We start from the raw sequence: 19,344 nt of genomic DNA, 5'->3' as shown, positions 1-19,344 counted from the left end.
TAACCCAACAGGCACCCCCAGCTTGCAAAGCCCCACGAGGCTTCGGCCAGCACAGCCCCCGCCGCCAAGGCAGGACATAAACCTGTCAGCCGCTTCTGGCTCCCGGGAGAATTTAGGGGGTCCGAGCGCTGCGCTGGGAGGAGGGGACATATCCCCTTACTGGAACTCGCTGTGCGTAAACGGACGCCGCGGTCACAGGCTGTTCTGTGCCCTGGAGCGCAGATAACAGCAACAGAGCTCAGATTAGAAGTCCTCTGCCTGCAGGGATAGTTTGGGCTTTTTTTTTTTTTTCAAATCCAAACTATATTTGACTTTACTTTGTCAAGTATTTCGGTGCAGCTGCTATTCTCAGGTTCTCCTAAAATACACACAGTGGGTACTGTACTATTACACATATAAACATCTACCTTCCTACCGCAGCTATTTATAATTAAAATAACTTTTCTCCATTTCTGATTTCCTCTCTCCAGGACCCATTCTCCAGCGTACAGGAGTTGCTTTCAAAACTGCAAGCAGAAACAACTTTTAACATGAAATAACGATAATAAATTTTAGCCTGGTTAGGGGCTTAGAATTTAATGTCCAATCTCCCTAATGGGTGACCTATTAGCCCTTCTTTTGAACAGGGCTTGACCTCTGTTTGCTGCTTCATGAATTAGAAAGATTTAGAAAAAAAAAAATTTAAAGGGTTTGGACAGAGGTCCCTGTCATTTGCTGTTCCCTTAGATACCATCAGAGTTGGTTCTGGTCTCTCCTTCAGTTGTCACTCGACTTAGTGGGTCCTGCCCAGGCTTTGCCTGCTCCAAAGACCTGACCCAAGTGCAGTCACCCCAGCTCAGAAGGGCGACGTTTTGCTGCAGCTGCACTGAACAAGGGCACATGTTACACCAGCCCGAAACTCATCCCTCGGGGAAGCCAGTTCCTCGGGGTGGGCGCTCCCGTCTAGCTCGCAGGCAGGTTAATGTCCTCTGGATGGACTTCAACAGCCTGCTGCCCTGCCCCTCCTCGTCCGTCTCCTCAAGTAACCACCGGCAAATAATTAATGCAGCCTGAGGTGGAGGCTCCTTGCTGCCCCATGGGATAGGACCTCAAGTTCAGCATGCAGTTTCCCTGTCCCAAATTTACCATTTCCTAGAAATCCTTCTGTGGACAGCTGTACTTTATACAGCATGACCAGCTGCATAAACAGAAGGGACTCCCGGGACTCCATCCCTTGCAGCTAGATGAGAGCGAACGCAGCAGTTCCCGGACGTGCTGTGGTGACCTCAGATTTGGGGAAAATGGTTCTGATGCCCCAGATTCAGTGATCCAGTGATGCTGCCCAAGTGCAGCAGGAGGAAGCTCACGCCACACACCCCTGAATATGAATTTTCCGTTCTTGAAACGGAGCTGAAAGCCACCCCAACGGGTCCCAGCCATGGGCACTGCCTTAGCACTTCACGCAGCACCTGCGGCTGAGCGTTTTGGGAACTCTGAAACACACTCTCCCTGCTCTGTGCCCTGCATGGAGCTGCTGCCGGCTCGGCATTCACTCACCCGTCCTTAAAATCAACTCTCTAAATAAATTGTATTTGGGAGACAAGAACAAGCTCCATTTAGCTCAGAGTGAACACTGAAGTGGTTGGCAGTGGATAATATAACTTCAGTACCCAAGGAAAGCTGTCCATTCCCAAGATTATTCCTAGGCTTGGATTTGGTGCCACTGCCACCAAATCACAACCACAAAAAATATTATTTACTTGGTCTGTTCCTCAAACAGGATCTGAACTCGTGTTATTAAATGTGTGGATGGGACAACGTAACTAAATAGAGAAAGCACTGGAGACGGGAAGTGAATGGGAAGTGAAATTTGTGACTAAATACTCCGGATGCCCTTGAATATCAATAAATCAGCAAATACTGTCCCTGCTTGCCTGTGCTGGCTATGGTGCTTCCTCCAAAGCCCACCGCTGGTACCGGTGCTTCTCCTGGCACTGCTTTACTTTTTTGTCTCCTCAGACACCAAGTGACGTGTAAAGGTTCTCATAGCTACAAAGGCTCATATTTTTTAACTGGAGTAAGCTTCCACACATGATGTGCAGCATGGAAAATAGAAGTCACTTAAACTTCTCCACCCTCCGCAAACGCATGCGAACACCTCAGCTACCAGCAGCAATCCAACTGTTTTTAAATCCACAAACCAGCTTGTATTGTTGCATAAATACTTATCTGCAGTTTAAATATGTACATCTGATATTTTTAAAAAGTGTGCACGCTGCAAAAGAGAGCAGTTTAAACATTACATAGACGTCTCCGGCAGAATTCCCGGGTCCTTCAATGTTACACAGCTACAGCTTCGGCTCACAGCCATGGGTGCCTGCAGAAATATCCCATCGAGTCAGCACTACAGTTTGGGAAAACTGTAAATGATTACAGAATAATGTCCTGCAATCAAAGAACAAAATGTGTGCTGTAGATTAATCACTTTCCAAGACTGGAAAGGAAAAGATAGGATTGGGAGATAAATCTGGTTGCGGTGTTTATGCAAGCGTATCACACTTCTTAGTACTCAATGTCCCAGAACTTGCAGAGGAAGTAAACAATGTTCTGTGCGTGTGTGTGTGTGTGTGTGTGTGCCTGCACTCGCAACCCTAAATATGACAGCCCGTGAAGCATGCCTGCCTTTCAGTTATGAAACACTCATGGCAGAGGTCTCCCAGTTGCTGGCTATCCTGCTACTGCCCAGGAAAATCGCAAACAAAGAACCCGTTCACATTTCGGCACTTCACATTTTTCTCAAAAATTTTAGCAGCGTGCCCATGGACTCCTAAGCTCTTTTCCCCCACGCTGCATTAGCAGCCAGAGCATACAGTGCATTAGAAGGCAGCGACTGTAAGCACTTCTTGTTGAGATTTACTTCTGGAGGCATGCTAAGGCAGCCTACATTCCCAGTGTCCCTCTAGCACAGAATCACGCTGCTTTTGGCTGCTTAAGCAATGCCAGCTTTCATGCATTCCGCATTTTTTGTGTAAACATATTTACATTTGTAACTCCTCGCTGGCTTAATACTACATAGACGTTTTGAGGAAAGCCCTACCAGCACTCGAATTAAATGCAACACTGACAGTCAATTACATGCCAAGTGAACAACAGGCAATCTGAATTATGGGGGCTGCATTTCCACAGAGGGTTTCCAGTGACTTCAGCAAGCAGGAGCTAACATAAACTGTGCTTCAAATTAAAAAGTAAAGCAGGGGAGTGACTTTTAAGACCCACTAGGATCTTTCAGACTGAAGCAGACAGTGCAACGCTCGCGCCGGAGAAGCCGCGTCACCGCGCGCTCATTTGTCACCTGCGAAGAAGCACATGCAGAATCTGTTAGGTCATAAATTACAAGGGCCTGAGTGCATCGCGTAACGTCCGCGCTGCGGCACGTGGCCAGCAGCAGTGCAAGGTGGGCCTCGGTTTGAACCATGGGCTGCATGGGAGAAACAGCACGCTCCCGGGGAAACTCGCCTGCAAAAGCTTGGAAGAGGCCTGTGCTACACTACGTGGAGTCCCCTTAGCACCATTACCACAGGGGAAAGAAAATAGAAGAGCAGCATCTCCACACAGAGCTTCCAATGCCACTGCCTGCTTCGGAGAAGACCAGGACATCATGCAGTGATTCCCTATTCGGTGGTGACAATTCTCTAGTAAATGCATTTTTCCACAAACAGCTGATAATATTTTGCTGAAGACATTGAGTGAGAGGCAATATGAGGATATGCACTGCAACAGTGCCGCATATAGGGAAAATACATTGCAGAAATTGGTTATTTTAGTTGCTGCCTCGCTGCAAATATCTGGCTCTGTATTAAAATCAACTAACAATAAACTACTAATAACAATACTGTGATGTAGCTGCAAGATCCCCCTAAAGCAAAATCCTGCCAATGCCAGCGATCGATCCAGCGACATGTCCCGGCTCAATGGCACAGGCGCCTCCAATTCTTGGAAACATTACATCCAGTCTAATTCCCTGCCAAGGTCAGAGCCGCTCGGAAAAGCCCAGGCCACCACAGCCCACAGCTCTGCGACTGAACAGCCGCCGTCGGCAGTTGTGGGGAAAGCAAAGCTCTGTGCCTGAAACGGCCCACGACTACCAGCGAAGTCCTCAACTGAGCGCCCTGAAATGGCTTGGGGAGCAGGGACGGGGGTTGAAATACAGCGGAGGAGCAAGGGGACGCCGGGTGAGCCGGGGCCGCGCGCGCGAGCGCTTCATGGCGGCGGGAGGAAGGCAGGCTGCTCCGCTGCCCCACGAAGGTCCCTCGTGACAAAGCTTGGAGCAAGGGAGCTAGAAACTGCATGTTCTGCGCCTGAGCTCTTCACAAGGTTAACCTAAGGTTATTCACACCATTAAAGGGCTCGTTCAACAAGACGCTTTCTCCAGACTGTAACCGCAGCTAAGCCAGGCCTAGTGAAAGAAGCAGGAGGATCTCGCAGCCAGGGCCTGGGACGGGCTGCCATGGTTCAAGGCACCACCCTGCCATTTTACGTGTCAAACTGGTACGAGTTTCTCAGTCCAGTGCACTTAGTTTTTCTAGGTACCATTTACCAGAGTTATTCAAGTCAAGGTATGGCACCAACAGCAGGGGCAGAAGATAAATAAAATAAAACCAGGGAGCTATGTACTGTGAGATGCAGAACAAGTATTATTGACTATATATTTCATATCTTACATCTCATCAATGACGAACATGTAATGTCTCTTTTCTCACCAATGGAGAAGGAAAAAAACAACCCCTCACCATGGAAATTTGAACAGTTACGGCACAGATATATAGCCTAACCTTTTGAGCCGCTCATGTTTAATTTCTCGTTTTGGTGGAGCATCAAGGCAAACAGCCACCGGTGCAGGTTACCGAATGAGCACACGCTGAGGAAGCAGCCCGTCAGGTGGGGAGCGCTTGGGAGGTGCTAAAAGGGGCCATGAGCTGCTGTCGACCTCGCTCTCTGCCATGGAAATGCTGCCTGAACTCTGCACAAAGGCAGATCCTCCATTTGCTGACAGGACCGAGCAGTTTGCACAGTATCAGCAGAGGGAATGGGACTATTGGAATGACTAAGGACTTGGACACCAGCAGCACCTGCAGTGACTACTTACCCGCGGGAGGATCACTTAAATACATAAACAGTGCCGTAAATTATAGGTGGTGCTGCAAGCCCCACCTGTACTTCACATTGTCCAACACTTCCTATTATAAAACCCTGTTCCCAATTGCTAATAGCTTTGCAAACTTGTACTGAAACTAGGATTAGAAATAGGATAAGCAGGGATAGGCACAGTGCTGGATACAGGAAGTCCCGGGGCAGGAGTGACACAGGAGTGACACTTGCGTGGCACAGATGAGCACACATGTCACGACTCATCACGGAGTCCTAAGCAATTGGCTTTTATAGCAAAACCTTCTTTGGGGTAGGTGGTGGTGCAAGAGCGCTCTTATTTAATACTTCTGTGTGGCACTTGAGTGAGTAGTGAGAACTATCCGCAGAGAGACCCCAGGAGCCTGCAGCTACTGGTCAAGCCATGAGAAATCCAGCTTCCCTGCTCCCCGGCTGCTGCCAGAAAGCGGGAAAGGCCCAGGTTTGCCCATGCCTGGATCCCAGCCGCTGCACTGCGTTGCTTCTGGAGAGATTTCTGCCGCACGTCCATACCCATGTGGAAGAAACAGTGGCTTGATACTTGATATAGTGTCCTGCAGAAACCAAGGAAACTCTCCTCCTGCAGCCCATAGAGAACTTTGGGGAATAAAAAAAAAAAACTCAGGACTGGATAAATTTAGTAAGATGCCATGACTCAGCTACAATCAAAGGAAATCCATACTTAATTTCTCCAATAACTGCTATCCCACCCCTGCTTGAGCAGATTATTGTTTCCTCCAGACTCAGGGTGCACCAAATACACACTAGTTCCCAGTTTACCCCTTTTTTTGCTTTTCTTTAATTGGAAAGCACTGGCATGCCACATGCTCGGTTCCAGTCTAAATAAACAAACAAATAAATAAAATGGCACAAGAAAAGTTTTTGCCAAGGTTTAATCCCCACAGATCTGCTGCAGAAAGCCCAGATGCACGTTTTCTCCTGGCCAAATACATGCTGTTTTCACTGCTTAAACCCTTGGATCCAACAACTGCGAGTGACACTACAGGGCACGTTGTTCTAAATGGACAAAGAATTTGATGTTACGCCCGAGTTTTGCAGACACGTTTGCACTTCTGCTCGCTCTCTGAATAATTTACAGTGTTTCACTCATGCCAATTCGTTGCACATTTGAGAAAGGGACCGAACGCTTAAGCTCTGGTCAGAACAGACCTTGCAGGTAAGATTTTCCATCATTAAAAAAGAAAAGATTTTTTTTCAGCTTGCATTTTTCAACACCGTAGGCTCCACATGGGCTGTCCAGCTGGTAATACCCCTCCATATTTGAAGCTATTTTTCTCCTTTCACCGCCCACATTCATCTGGGACTTACTCAGTATTATTCTGTCTGACACTTGTCCGAAACAGCAAACAATTTCTGTAACTGCACAATAAGCGAAGCGTGTCCCAACAGAGGCACTTTGTCATCTAGGAATCCCCCGTATGTAACGGCCAGCTACAAACTGAAATGTAACGTTAAGAAACTCGTAACAGCGTTAGGGGCAGCTCCCTCTGTATCAGAGCCCATTCTCTGCTCTCAGGACAACATTTTAGCAGCACCAAGTACATTTCTGTGCTTTGGCCTTCTGTCATCAGAAAGATTTATGCCCTTTGTGCTTCTAAATTAGACTCATTCACTGCCCTATTTTATATTCTTCCTGACAGGTCCCTATTTTGTATTAAAAAAGCCCCGCTGTCAAGTGTGTTGCAGAGCAAAAGACCTTTCCAGATTAGAGAGGAAAGTCCTGCCACTGAATCAAATGGCAAGAAGCAACTTAATGGCTAAAACTGTGAACTGAAATATTCTGCCCAGCAACAGATTCATTTCCAGCAGGAGTTGATAAAATCATAATTCGCTGTCCAGAAAAGACTACAGCGTTAAACATTAGACTGAGGAAGTCAAAATAGGTCATTCAATCAGCATTACTCCCCCTTCGTTTTCATTCAACGCAAAGCAGTTAAGCAGTTTCCCTTAGCAGTTAGCATCATCTTTGTCTCCTCTGTGTCTAAAATGCACAGGAGAACCAGAGCTGCTCCGACCGTACAGCAACCCGGGCTCTGCTCCCTGCCATCACCGGCTTTTAAACTAAATGCATGGAGGTGAAATTTTGTCTTTGTTGATTGCAACCACACTCATTTTCTTTGGTTTTCCAATTCCCCGGTTTATCACCCCAAATTCACCACAAATACCACCCCATTTTCCCAGCGACTACAATCAAGCCCTGTATGGATGCATCCAACCTGATGCATCCGACTGCTAAAGAAGATCCCATGGCATCCTCCAACCAGGAGAGCAACTACCTAGTGGGGCCTGCAAGAAGGTGAAATGGAAACAGCCCCCAGGGAACAATGGGGTTTGAGAGATCTTCCCCGGATGTGCAAAATCTGACATATGCTTCAAACGCATTTCAATTTAGAAAAATGTTGGGAAGATTTTATTTATGTTTCTAATTAGGTAAACAGTATGCTTCCTCCACCTGCTCCACGCAACCCCACCAGGCCCAGTAGACATCAGATGTCTATAAAACATAAATCAGGTTGATTTATTTCCTACTGCTGGTCTACAGAGTTCTTCCTCCAAGCCCTGCACACGGCTCCCTTATGGGCTAAACGCTTTCCCTTTTTTTGGTATGTGAAACAGCCTCCTTCTTGATTTTCAACTACCTTCTCAAGCACACCGTTCCCTTCCCCAGAGCCTTCCACGGAACAGCTCCTCATACAAGACTTCTCTCCTACTTTAAGTGTGCAAATCTTGTAGTACATTCTTATCAGAAATATTTTCACAGGGCATAAACTGGGTCGTAGGAGCAGTAGGGCAAGAAATAAGTCATACTATGCTTTGTGAGGGAGAATCACACACTCACTGATGAAAATAATCAGAAAATCAGATCCTAAACTAGGCTAGAAACCTCTCGGCTTTCATTCAGGTCTCTGACACGATGTGCATTTTCAAATCTAATAGTTTAGATATGACCTATTTATCTGGGCTATGTATATGGCTCAGGCTATGCAAAGGCAGAAGCTGCTCACACCAGATTCACACGGAGCTTTAGAGTTTTTACAGCTTCTCAGTGGCAAATTCTCTCTTGGCGTCCACGTTACCATCCTACAAAGGCAGAGTGGGAGCAGCAAGCTCTCTTCATAGGTCCCAATGAATACTTAAAGAACCGCCATTCACTTTGAAACCTGACATGTCAGACAAATGGTTTTGAGTTCCCCCACATGTTGAAACTTTTAAACATAACAGATCGTGTTGCACAAAAACAGGGACAGTGGCTTTACGTGTCTCCACTTACATGCATCTCAGGACACGACTTGAACTGGTGTCGCCTTCTCCTACGAATTCTTGGAAAAAATATTCTCTGAAAACTAGCTAAGGTCCACGGCAGTTTAACAGAACAAATAACAGGTTATAGGTTTTCAGGAAACCACATCACTGTTCTCAGAGCAAAACCAATTGGCAAAAAAAAAGGCGATAATGCAGGAGCCTGTTAAAGCCTCACACAAAGACATTCTTTGTTTAGCAGTATCAGAAGCCAATTTTATGTACTAAGCATATCTAGAACTTTATATGTGCAACTGATAAATCCTCCATGAAGTACGAGCAAATGTATTTACACAAGATAAGGGATCACAGTGCAACTTTACAAATACCCACAAAGTCAGAAATTTTTGGTCTGAATTAAGTCTTGCATTTTAAGGTATGTTTACATTGCAAACTTCATATGAGAAAGTGAGGCTTAATGTTAGAAGATGCCTTTGGAGAGCTGAAATGCCTGCCTGAAGAGCTAGCGTGGGGAGAAGAAATGGAATAGAGTAGGTTTTAGGAGTGCCGACATGCAGTAGGAGCATGCATCAGGATAATTCAGTCCCTGCTCCAGGTAAAATAAATATGGCCCTGGAAGTCATATCCTAAAATGATTTATTTAAAATAATATATTATATATTTTTTTAATTTTATATGGATATAAAATATAATGTGTGAATCAGGCCAGCCCGGTCGCCCCCGTCAGGTCCCTGCAGGCCGTGAGGCCTCGGCTGGAGACCCGAGCGGCCGCTGCTGGCACCGGGCCTTGCTGCTCACCTCGGGTGCGTTTCCCCTCCGATGAGACAGCCCCACCTCGAGTGGCGCCCGTCCCAAAGTTTTCCAAGACCTCCCACTTCCCTGAAGTGGGTCCCAAGAAGTGGCACCCACGTTTCCAAGTATCCCGGTCCCACCTGCTGCATGAGAAAGAGAGAAGGGAGCATTTCATAATTCACATAACACATTCTGATCAAGCAAGCAATTAATTCAATTCGTTAGTGCAACTCTCTTACAAGAACTAATCTTCACAAGGCATTTCTTTATCGGTATAACCCCCCAGAAAGGCAGTTCGCTGCCAGGGAAATCTCATGAAGGCATTTTATATCAGCAGAAATCTTCAAGTGGCCTTTATTTTTAATCAGTGTGGACGTACAGATAAAGAAAAAATGCGCCAAAAAGCAAAGTCCAGGTGGGACACACACGTGTTAACTCCTGGCAGCTTCAAACTCCGCGCAAAGCAGCGTTGCGAGCACGTTTGAGCAGGTTTGCGAGGGGACGGCGCCGGGAAAAGAACCGCCAGCAGCAGGACAAACCGCCCGGGCAAAAGGCGACGGCCACAGGGCGACGTCCTTCGCCTCCCGCGCCTCGGGAAGGCAGCTCCCTCGCCGTTCCCCCATGAGGACGAGGTGGCGCGCCGTGCAGCCCCTCACCCTGTGCCAGCCCCACGGAGCGCCCGTCCCCAGACTGCCACTCACAGGGGCTGCGGTGCGGCCAGGACTCAGCCGGGCACCAACCGCACTGCACTGCACTGCACCGCGGGCTTCACGCGGCGCCGCGCAGCTGCCCTTGCAAGAGGCAAGGGAGGAAAAGGGGAGTAGGATGCACCAGCTCTGGATTTTCCCCACAGCGGAACGAGAAATTGGGGAACAGAGAATTGGGGAATGGATTTTTTTTATGTCGGTGCTTTGCAAACTGAACAATGAGGAGTCTCTGCTCCTACTTCCTCCGTCTCGCAGGTTTCAGACCCAGTGCTTGGCACAACCTTGCTCAGCGCGTGGCAAACAGGAGAGCACACAGACAGAGGAAGGAATGCTTGAGGTCTCTACGACAGAGCCAAGGTAGAGAGGAGCAGCCAAGGGGTTGCGTGGGCTTCCCAGAGATGAGAGAGAGCAGGGAAGCCAAGAGCTGCAGGAGGAGCCCATGCCGGGAAATGCAGCTGCCCAAGATCACCGGATGAAACGTGCTCTTGCCGAGACCGAGTTCCACGCTGGCGGGTCCACCAGCCCTCCCTGCAGGCCACCCCCAGCAGCCCCCCGAGCTCCCGGCAGGGCCGAGCTCTCCCCACACCACCACCAACTGGCGCCAGGCCGCTGCAGGGCCCGGATTTCCTCTTGGCCACCGAGAGGAAAATCCCAAGTCCCGCGAAGTGAAGTGAACCTTGCCCTTCTGCCTGAGCTTCGACGGCCTGTGCCCTCTGCCCTGTGTTTAATCACTCATGTTTTATGGGGAGAAGGGAGGGGAAACACAGTGACAGTTTACGAAGGGGAGTTTTAAAGCCTTCCACCCTGTCACGTCTGCAGCACACTCTATAATATTTTTGGCACGCTGAGGAACAGTGCCACCTTCTCTGCCAGCTCTGCGCCAAGAGAAGACTTTGCAAATAGGGCTGCTGTCTTTCAACCTAATACACATTTTTGCTCCATTTCTCTGTCTGACTCAGCCAAAGACAGGGTTGAAGCTACTGCTAGCCAAAGCCACTTGGAAACACGCTGGTTTGCTTTGAATCCTACACCAATGTCAAGCAAATGTCAAACAGACACGAGCAAGGAGCGGGCAAGTGCCAAGTTGCAGTGGCATCACACCACACACAACTGCAACACAAGGAAAGCAGTGGCTGTGCGAAGAAGCATGGGATCTACCCAATTCCAACTGTCTGGAGCAAGTCAGAACAAAACACCTCACTCCGAAGGAAAATCCCCTTCTGTAGGCAAGCCACTTTTTAATAATAAGTGCTAAATGGACTATTCAAGCAGGTAATTAATGTTAATTAACATATGTCAGGCCATAAATTGACTAAATGCACCTCATATTCCAAGCTTTGTGTGTGGCAATGCTCAAAAAATTGTAATGAAAAAAGAAGAGTCTAAGTAGGTAGAAATACGCAAAAAAAAAAGAGCGAATAAAAGGCTAAACTTCGTATTCACTTAACTCATGTTATGCTGAGCAAGCACTATGGAAAACTATATGTCCCTGCCCAGCGCTTGAACGTTTTATTTGCAGGACCCGCCGTGGGAGAAGCCCCAGCACGAAGGCTGCAGCGTGTCAGGGGTCTCAGATGTTACCAGCGCGCTCGGTACTCATCGGGAGAGCTGTGTGTGCCTCCTGCCACGGGACGTCCCGGGGCCAGGCCCTCCCTCCAGCGCCGACTTGGGAATTCCAGTTTTTTCTCGCGCGTGGAGGATGAGCGAGAGGCGACACAGAGCTCACTACCCTCCTGAGAGCTCCACGCCAAGAGGGCCTTCTGCCTTTAAATGAAATTAAAGCCGACGTTTTATAACCCTGCCCTCGGGCACGTTCTCTGTGACAAAGATAGCCTTAAGCTTTCCCCGAAGTGCGAGCGAGATGGGAAGATGCAGAGATTGTGGCTGAAGCAACAACTTGCATTATGAAACATCTGCAGTTTCTCCCTGCGCGAGCGGCCGTTACACTAGGACCTGCTGTAACTGAGCTGCAAACAAGCAGCAATCCTCGCTTCAGATTTTCTGTACTTTCACCCAGAGTAACTGGTGGCCGAAGTGTGGCAGGGCACCTTTAGTAAGCTGCCACCTACAGAAATGACTTGGCAGATGATCCCAAGTTTTCCCTCTCCAAGGCGACCCTTTCAGCCGCTCTTTGCACTGAGCGCTTCCATCGTAAGTGTGAAACCACTGCAGAAAATTATTTTCCCACTTTCCCCATCCACCCAGTTTGAGCTCCTGCAAACCAGCCCTGCATCGCGGGGGACCTCACAGGGCTGGCAATTCCCTTGCCAGAGGCAGGAGCGCATGCTGCCCTCCCAGGGGCCTCCTGCCACCTGCTCTGGATCCCCACCTTGCCCCCCCAGCACAGAAAGCCCTCACAAAACGCCCGGGCTAACCCTAATCACTTGCCTTTCTAAACACGCCAGCACGTGCCTGGCTGCCCCTAATCTCCCAGGATTAGGGCCCAGTACTGTGGAACTGCCCAAACGACCCGAATACAAAACGGCCCCGCGCAGAGCCCGCGTGGCGCTCGCTCCGCAAGGGCAACGCGGACGCACCGGCTGCCCCACTCCCATCGTCCCGACATGGCCCAGCTCGGAGCTGGGCCCGGAAACCTGCGGCACTCGGCTGGGAAGGCTGGATTTGGCTTTTTTTCCCTGAAATAAAACAGTGTTAACCGTGTTTGCTCCAGCCAAAAGGATGCGACAGTTATAAAATCCAGCAACATGATTTAATTTTTACCAGTGTAAACCTTGTGCTTTCAAATGCATAGGTTAAGTGTAGGAGCCAACACCTGACTCTCAAGCTTTGTATCTCAAATACGTCCAAATATTTACAATGATAATATGCTACAGACAATGCCAATGATTGCTTTAAACAATTTTTTTGTTTTAAAGAACTGAGGAATACTTATTTATCAAGCCAATCTACCTGACAGTGATATTATCCTGCACCACTTGCTGGAGATCCACATCAAAAGTAAGTTTATCAGAGTCTGTGACTCTTCGCAGTCCTCGACATTCACCGGGCGATGTGCTTATACCTGCATTTAAGTCCTTAAGTGAAGGTGCTCCTCCCTGTCACATAGTGAATGAAACAATGTCAGCGATGCTGGAAGAGCGACTCAACATCCATCCTCTCCCTAAGAGCTGCCACCTGCCTGCATATGCTAGGGAAAAGCGAGATCTTTGATGTAGGTTACAGATATAAAATAGTAACGGACAATAATACATAAGCACCTCCTGGGAAGTTTTAAAAGTCATTTATTACTTTGATAGTAAAGTATATTCTAGCCATCTTTGATGCAATAAGCTTGCTATGCAGCAGTTTAAAATCAGGGCTACATCTATTTTGCCCAGCACAAAATGCACTTACAAATGTGACTGGGAATTTTGTTGAAGCAGAAGAGCATACTAAGGCCTTGATCAGTAAGACGCCTTAGCCCAAAGTTAACTTTAAGCACACAGGTAATCCCAGTGAAGTGTCAAGAGCTTTTCACATGCTTAAAACTCATACTTGTTTTGGTAGATCAAACTTAAAACAGTCAGACCATAGTCTGTAACCTAAACCCTTCTGTACAGACCTACAAGATGCTCATAACTAGAGAAAAATAGGGTTTAAAATAAGTAAGTTGGAAAATACACTTGCTAGGAAGAGAACTGAGGCAAATTCTTGTTTTATGCTGCTGCACCTGATGGAGACACTGCACGTCATTCCTAGGAAAGAGAAACAAGAAGAACAGAGAGTGGTGCTGCTTCTTTTCCGCATCTTTTGCAAAAGGACAACCAAAAAAGTCCTGCACATCTTGCATATTAGCATCTGGTTAGCAGGTTTAGACACCTGTCCAGATAGCTGCTAAATTTCTCGAGTCTTTTCAAATCTTGATAATCACAGAAAAGACTCATGCATTTGCTACACTGAAGAAACTGCAGCACTCCAGTACATACTGGTCAATTAAAAAAGATAACGAACGATGACATGTTTATGTACAACGTTTCCAAAAACCTCCCCTTCAAATCAAATATCCCAACAGCAAGTACCTGCCACGAGGAAGACGAATGCAACAGGTGTAAAACAAACAGGTTTCTTACACAAAATCGAAACAAAGCAAAGCAAATAAGCTGCATTTACATTTGGGAATTACTGTATTTAAAGGACCAGGCTCATCGTCTTACGATACGGCTCAACAAAGAGGAAAATAGTCCCCCTAGTGTACTCTTCATGCAGAAGACACTGTGTTTCACTGGGCAGCACTGCAAGAAATAACAAAATAACATCATAGGAAGAGATATGAAAGCACTTAAACAGGCTGCAATGAACTCGGGCTCCTCAATTACATACACGGACACAACGGTGTTTCAATTTTCTATTTCAGGATTATTGAGCGACGTAAGCTACTGCATCCTAAAAATATGAATTAAAAAGAGTCAGCACATAGTTTTGGTCCTGCAGCGCTTCGGAAGGCAGACAGCAGCGTTTGGAAACGCAGTCGTCGAGGAAGGCTGCGTGCCAGCGCCCCGGCACCGGGCTAGCTCGCGTCCCACCGGGCGAGCAGGGCTCCTCTGCTGCTGCTGCTGCTGCTGCTGCTGCGCGTGCTGGGCAAACCTTATCTGAGCTAGCGGAAACGTAATATATGCCTCGCTAACCACATCTGAAATATCACTTCTGCTTTTAGCGCCCTAGGCAAGAAAAAGAGAAAAAGAAAAAAAAAGAAAAAAGGGGGGAAAAAAAAGAAGTGTAGCTGAGTGGTAGATGTAACTTTAATTTATAGCTCTTAAAATAATTGTTTCGAGGAGTATAAACCTGGTGATGTTTATGGATTGTGGTCTTCAGCACATTTCCCTGCAAACAGTGTTAATATTTCATAAACAATAACACATACAATAACAATACCAAGTTATCTTCTTCCTTTTGTTTAAAAAGTCAATGTTCCCTCTCGGTGCAGAATATTGTTAATCGTGCTGCCTTCAGAGAAGGACTTAGTTGTGTAAAATTATTCCCAATTAAGATAAAAGCCTTCCGATACAGGAGTATCTTCCATTCATTTAAAATCTCAGCTCACTAGCAACCTGAAAAAGTCTCAAGAGAAAAGCTGACATTAGCTCCTGAAGACTTGTGTTCATCACCTGGGAGGGAAACGAGGGCGATAATAACACGTAATGGGTTTCACCATTGGGAGACTAAGATGGAGTCTATTTAAGAGTGTTGTCTCTCCAAAACCCAACTGCTCTTCCAGCCACGAGGCCGAAACATTCCTCTTCCGAATGCACACACGGGCATTAAAAGAAACTCCAGCCCTGCGAGGAATTAAATTATTCTGTTTTGGAGGCCTGGCAAATTATTAGCTCCTGACCTCTCCCTTGCCCCCGCCACCCACGCACAAGCGCGCGCTCCGGCGGCTTGCCCTGGCTTTCCAAGGCAGCTCGCAGCCGTTAGGAGCAGGAAGGATCGGCCGTTCCCAGCGTGCGGAGCCCGGTAAAGGTCATCACAAAGGCTGGCAAGAAACTCCCGAACTAAATTATAGCCGAGGAATCTCAAGGGATCCAAGTTTTTAACATTTTAATTAGCTCCGAGGAGCAGTTAATGCTGCTCAGGAAAGGAATCAATATCAAATTAACAGTACAAATCGTCAGAAAAATAGTGGCTGTATTAAGCATACTACTCAAGGCGGGCACTTTGCGCCGCGGCCCCTACGCTGCCTCTGCTGAAGCGGAGGAGAGTTTTGCCACCGAACGGAGCAGAAACCGCATGGGTGCTTTTGCTGCAGGAACCTTCCTTCTCCTGCTTGCTACAATTTCCTGGAGACGCAGGACGAGCAGTTCCCACGGACAAACTTTGTGTTTGCATTTTCCCAAACCTGCGACAAGCAGCGGTAAAACATCTCCTCTGTAATGCAAGAGGAAAAACGCACATCTACACTTTGATTCCCAACAGCCAGCCCTGCTCAGAAACCAAAATATGCACAGAGTTGCTAGCATTGGGGGTACCTGTAAAAATTTTTCATCCCTACAATATTTCCGAGTTGTTCTGTGTTAAGTTTACTCCCTGAACCAAAGACAGCGACATAAACGAGCAAAGTTAATTTCTCTGGGATACAACAAAACTCCCCTGCAAACCTGCCTGCAGCCGCGCATCCAAAAACTCAGTCCAGGAGGCTACTATTCACGGTGCTCGGCAGCGACTGACCCGTGCCAGGCTCTCCCTTGCACACAAGCGGTGCCCGCATGCCGCGGAGCTGCACGAAGGGACATTTGGGCAGACTAATAACCACACACACAGCCTGGCGGGGGGCGCAGGTCTGCAAATCCCCTCAGATTTGCTTCACACACAGCACGAGCTGCTGCTAGGCCCCAGTTTTGCCAACCAAAGCCCGACGGCACACAACGTGTGCCGAGTTCCTATGTGCCGAGTAAACAACCCAGCAAGCCCAACCAGGGCTTTGTGCTTTTTCCTTTTCCCTACCGTTTTAACAGGGGAGCACTCTCAGCGGCTGCCTGTCACAACGCCAGGCAGAAAACGCTCCTGTGGATGTAACGGGGCTGCGGCCGGAGCTGCACCGAGGCACAGGTAACGCGAGCCGAGCATCCCGGCGGCCCAGCAGTGACAGCTCCACGGGCCGAGCGGCCTCACGGTGAAACGGCGGCACCCGGAGCCCCTCCGCTGCTTTGGGAGCAGGTCAGGGACCACCGGTTCTGGGAGGGAGACTGTCTGGGGTTTTTGTCTTTTTTTTTTCCGTCTTTTTTTTTTTTTGTCTTTTTTTCCTTGAGGAAAGTAAGAGTTGGTCTAAACTCGGACTTCGCGACTAGGACGGCATGGAAGCAACTCTACTCCTTCCTATCGCAAGTGACACCAAAGAAGTCTCTAACTTAAAAAAAAAAAAAGTCATTGCAAGAATTTATTTTTTCTCTCTTTTTTCCTTCTTTCTTCCCTCCTTTCCCTGCCCGCCGAAGCCCCGCGCAAGGTGCCGCACGCCGCCTTCCAGCGGCGCTCAAGCCTCGCCTCAACTTTCCGCCCGCGGCCGCGAGCCCCGCGCAGCCGGCGGCAGAGCCGGCGCCGCCGCCCGCCCTCACCTTCCAGCCGGCCGAGCTGTTGCTGTCGCCCTTGTCCTTGAAGTAGGGCACGCAGCGGACCATCCAGTCGTAGATCTGCGAGAGCGTGAGCCGCTTGTCGGGCGCGCTCTCGATGGCGCGCGTGATAAGGTCGGCGTACGAGAGGTTGCCCCACGCGTTGCGGCGCGACGAGCACTTCCTGGGCGCCGCCGCGGGGCCGCCGCCGCCGCCGAGCCCCCCGCCGCCCGCCGCGCCCGGCCCCTCGGCGCCTCCGCCGGGCAGCGGCGCCGGCGGCCGCGCCGCCTCCTCCGCCGCGGCGGGCGCCGCGCTGCCCACGGCCATGGCCGAGCCGCCCGCCTCGTCGTCGTCCTCCTCCTCGGGGATCATGGAGGCGGCGTCGGCGGGCGGCTCGGCGGCCGCCTTGGCGGGGCTGGCCTGCAGCTCGGGCCTCTGCAGCGGCCAGGTGCACGAGCGCGGCCGGCTCTGCGGCTCGAAGTCGGGGTCGAGCTCCACGTCGAGGGGCGAGAGCGGCCGCGGCGGCGACGCCTCGGCCATGTCGGCGCGGGGAGGCTCACGCGGCGCGGGGCCGGCGCGCGGACATGCCGCTCCCCGCCGCGCGGGCCGCCCCGCGGGGCGGGGGAAACGCCGGGGAAACGGGGGAAAAAAAAAACAAAATCGGAGTTAAAACGGCCGAGCGGGCGGCGCCCGCCGCGCCGCGCTGCGCTCCGCGTGTGCGTTTGTTTATGTTTCACTCCATGCAGGGGCTCGTGTCGCTCCGGCCCGGCCGCGGCTCCTCCGAGCTCGCCGCTTGTCCTTTCCGCAGGTATCTCCCTGGGCGTTTTTTTTTTTTCTCTCTCACCTCTTCTCCTTTTTTTTTTTTTTTTTTTTCCTCTCTCGGTGGGAGGGGGGTTCAGACCGCACCGAAGACTTTTGCCCCTTCTTCAAAACGCCCCGGAGGCAGCCCAAGTCTCAGCAGGCATCCGTCCGCACGTTGGCATCAGCCTGCCACCTCGCAGCACCCCTGAGCCACACACCAGCAGCCCTCCAAAATCTCACAGCGGGTTGGGGGGCAGGAGGGGAAGCCACCCGGGGGGTAGCCGGCTTTAAAAAAAAAAATCCTTCTCTCAGGAAAAAAAAAAAATGAAAAAAGAAAACAAGTAAACACAGCAAGCAAATCACATCACCAGTCTTCCAACAGGTCCAGAAGCTCTAAGCCCTCCCTAGGGCTGCCGAGGAGAATAGGTTTTGTTCCAGCATCACCACCACATTCGTAACCTCCTTGCTCCTGCTGCTGCCATCTTGACAGTTCCCCCCGCCGCTTCACTCAAGTCATTTAAAGAGCGGAGGCCGGAGGGGCGGCGAGCGCCGCGCCGCGCCGCGGGGGGGTCCGCAGGAGCGGGGAGGGGGCTCGGCAGCCGCCCGCGACGCCCGCAGAAAGCGCGAATCGCGGCCCCGGCAGGAAGAAGCGGCGGTGCCGCCGCCGCCGCTGCTGCTATTGCTGCTGCTATTGCTGCTGCTGTTGCCGCTGCTGCCGCCTGGTCGCTGCTGCTGCTCCTGCGCCTTCAGCTCCGCCGAGCCTCCCCTTTAAAGGCGAAGGAAGCGAGCGCGGCGCAGCCGCCGCCGCCGCGGGAAGGGGAAGGCGAAGCCGCGGAGCCGCCCGCACCCGCCGCCGGCCTCCGCATCCCTGCCGCGAGCGGGCAGCGGCGGCGGCAGCACAAAGTTATAGAGGCCCGCGGCCCGCCTCAACCTAACCGCGCGGCGCGGCCGCCCGCCCACGGCGCCACGGGCCGCCCCCGGGGCGGGCCCGCCGCCACGAGCGCCGGCCTCGCCGCTGCCGCCGGAGCCTGCGGCTCGCGGAGGCCGCGCGTCCCCCGCGCGTGGCCCGCAGAGCTCCCGAGCCGCTAATGGAGCTGTCCTCGTAAGCACCGCGCGAGGCCGTGGAAAGGTGTCGGTTCTTGCACACTTTGCACCGACCCAAAGAAACCGCGGATTACGTTGAGACAGAAATAGTGTTGTCTCAGATGGCAGAATGACAGCTGCCTGCGTGGAGAAGAAGGTGTGTGCTTCTTAAGCATTTCTGGGTGGAACTCGCTCAGCAGACAAATTAAATTATCCCTGATTTATTTAGCATCATAGATGAGCAATGAGATTTGAAAGCCATTTGGTTCAATTAAGGCCCTGATCCTGGGCACCTCACATGTCCTGCTAAATAAGGGCTAAGGCCCTTAGGATCTAGCTGTATTTCAGATTCAAGTGGCACTCATTAGGAACAGTTCAGCCTGATTTTATTACAGGGGACAGCATTTCAGCATGCATACGATTAATTCCCACTTACCTAAATATGGAAGGTTCACTGAATTAATCAGAATAAG

General features: G+C 50.1%; 1 protein-coding gene across 1 annotated transcript in view; it reads right to left on the bottom strand.

The window, feature by feature from the left end:
• The window catches only part of FOXO3 (forkhead box O3), an 82,758-nt gene extending 65,161 nt beyond the window's left edge, over positions 1–17,597 (bottom strand). The window contains exon 1 of the mRNA XM_088522377.1: positions 16,994–17,597. Coding sequence (XP_088378503.1) covers positions 16,994–17,527 — 534 coding nt within the window. The 5' untranslated portion in view covers positions 17,528–17,597. The remainder of the gene's footprint in view (positions 1–16,993) is intronic.
• Between the last annotated feature and the right edge of the window lie 1,747 nt (positions 17,598–19,344).

The sequence above is a fragment of the Tinamus guttatus genome, unplaced genomic scaffold (genome assembly GCF_059628265.1).
Source record: "Tinamus guttatus ecotype Peru unplaced genomic scaffold, ASM5962826v1 Tinamus_guttatus_pri_ptg000010l, whole genome shotgun sequence".
NCBI lineage: Eukaryota > Metazoa > Chordata > Aves > Tinamiformes > Tinamidae > Tinamus > Tinamus guttatus.
This window is presented reverse-complemented; position numbering and strand designations above follow the sequence as displayed.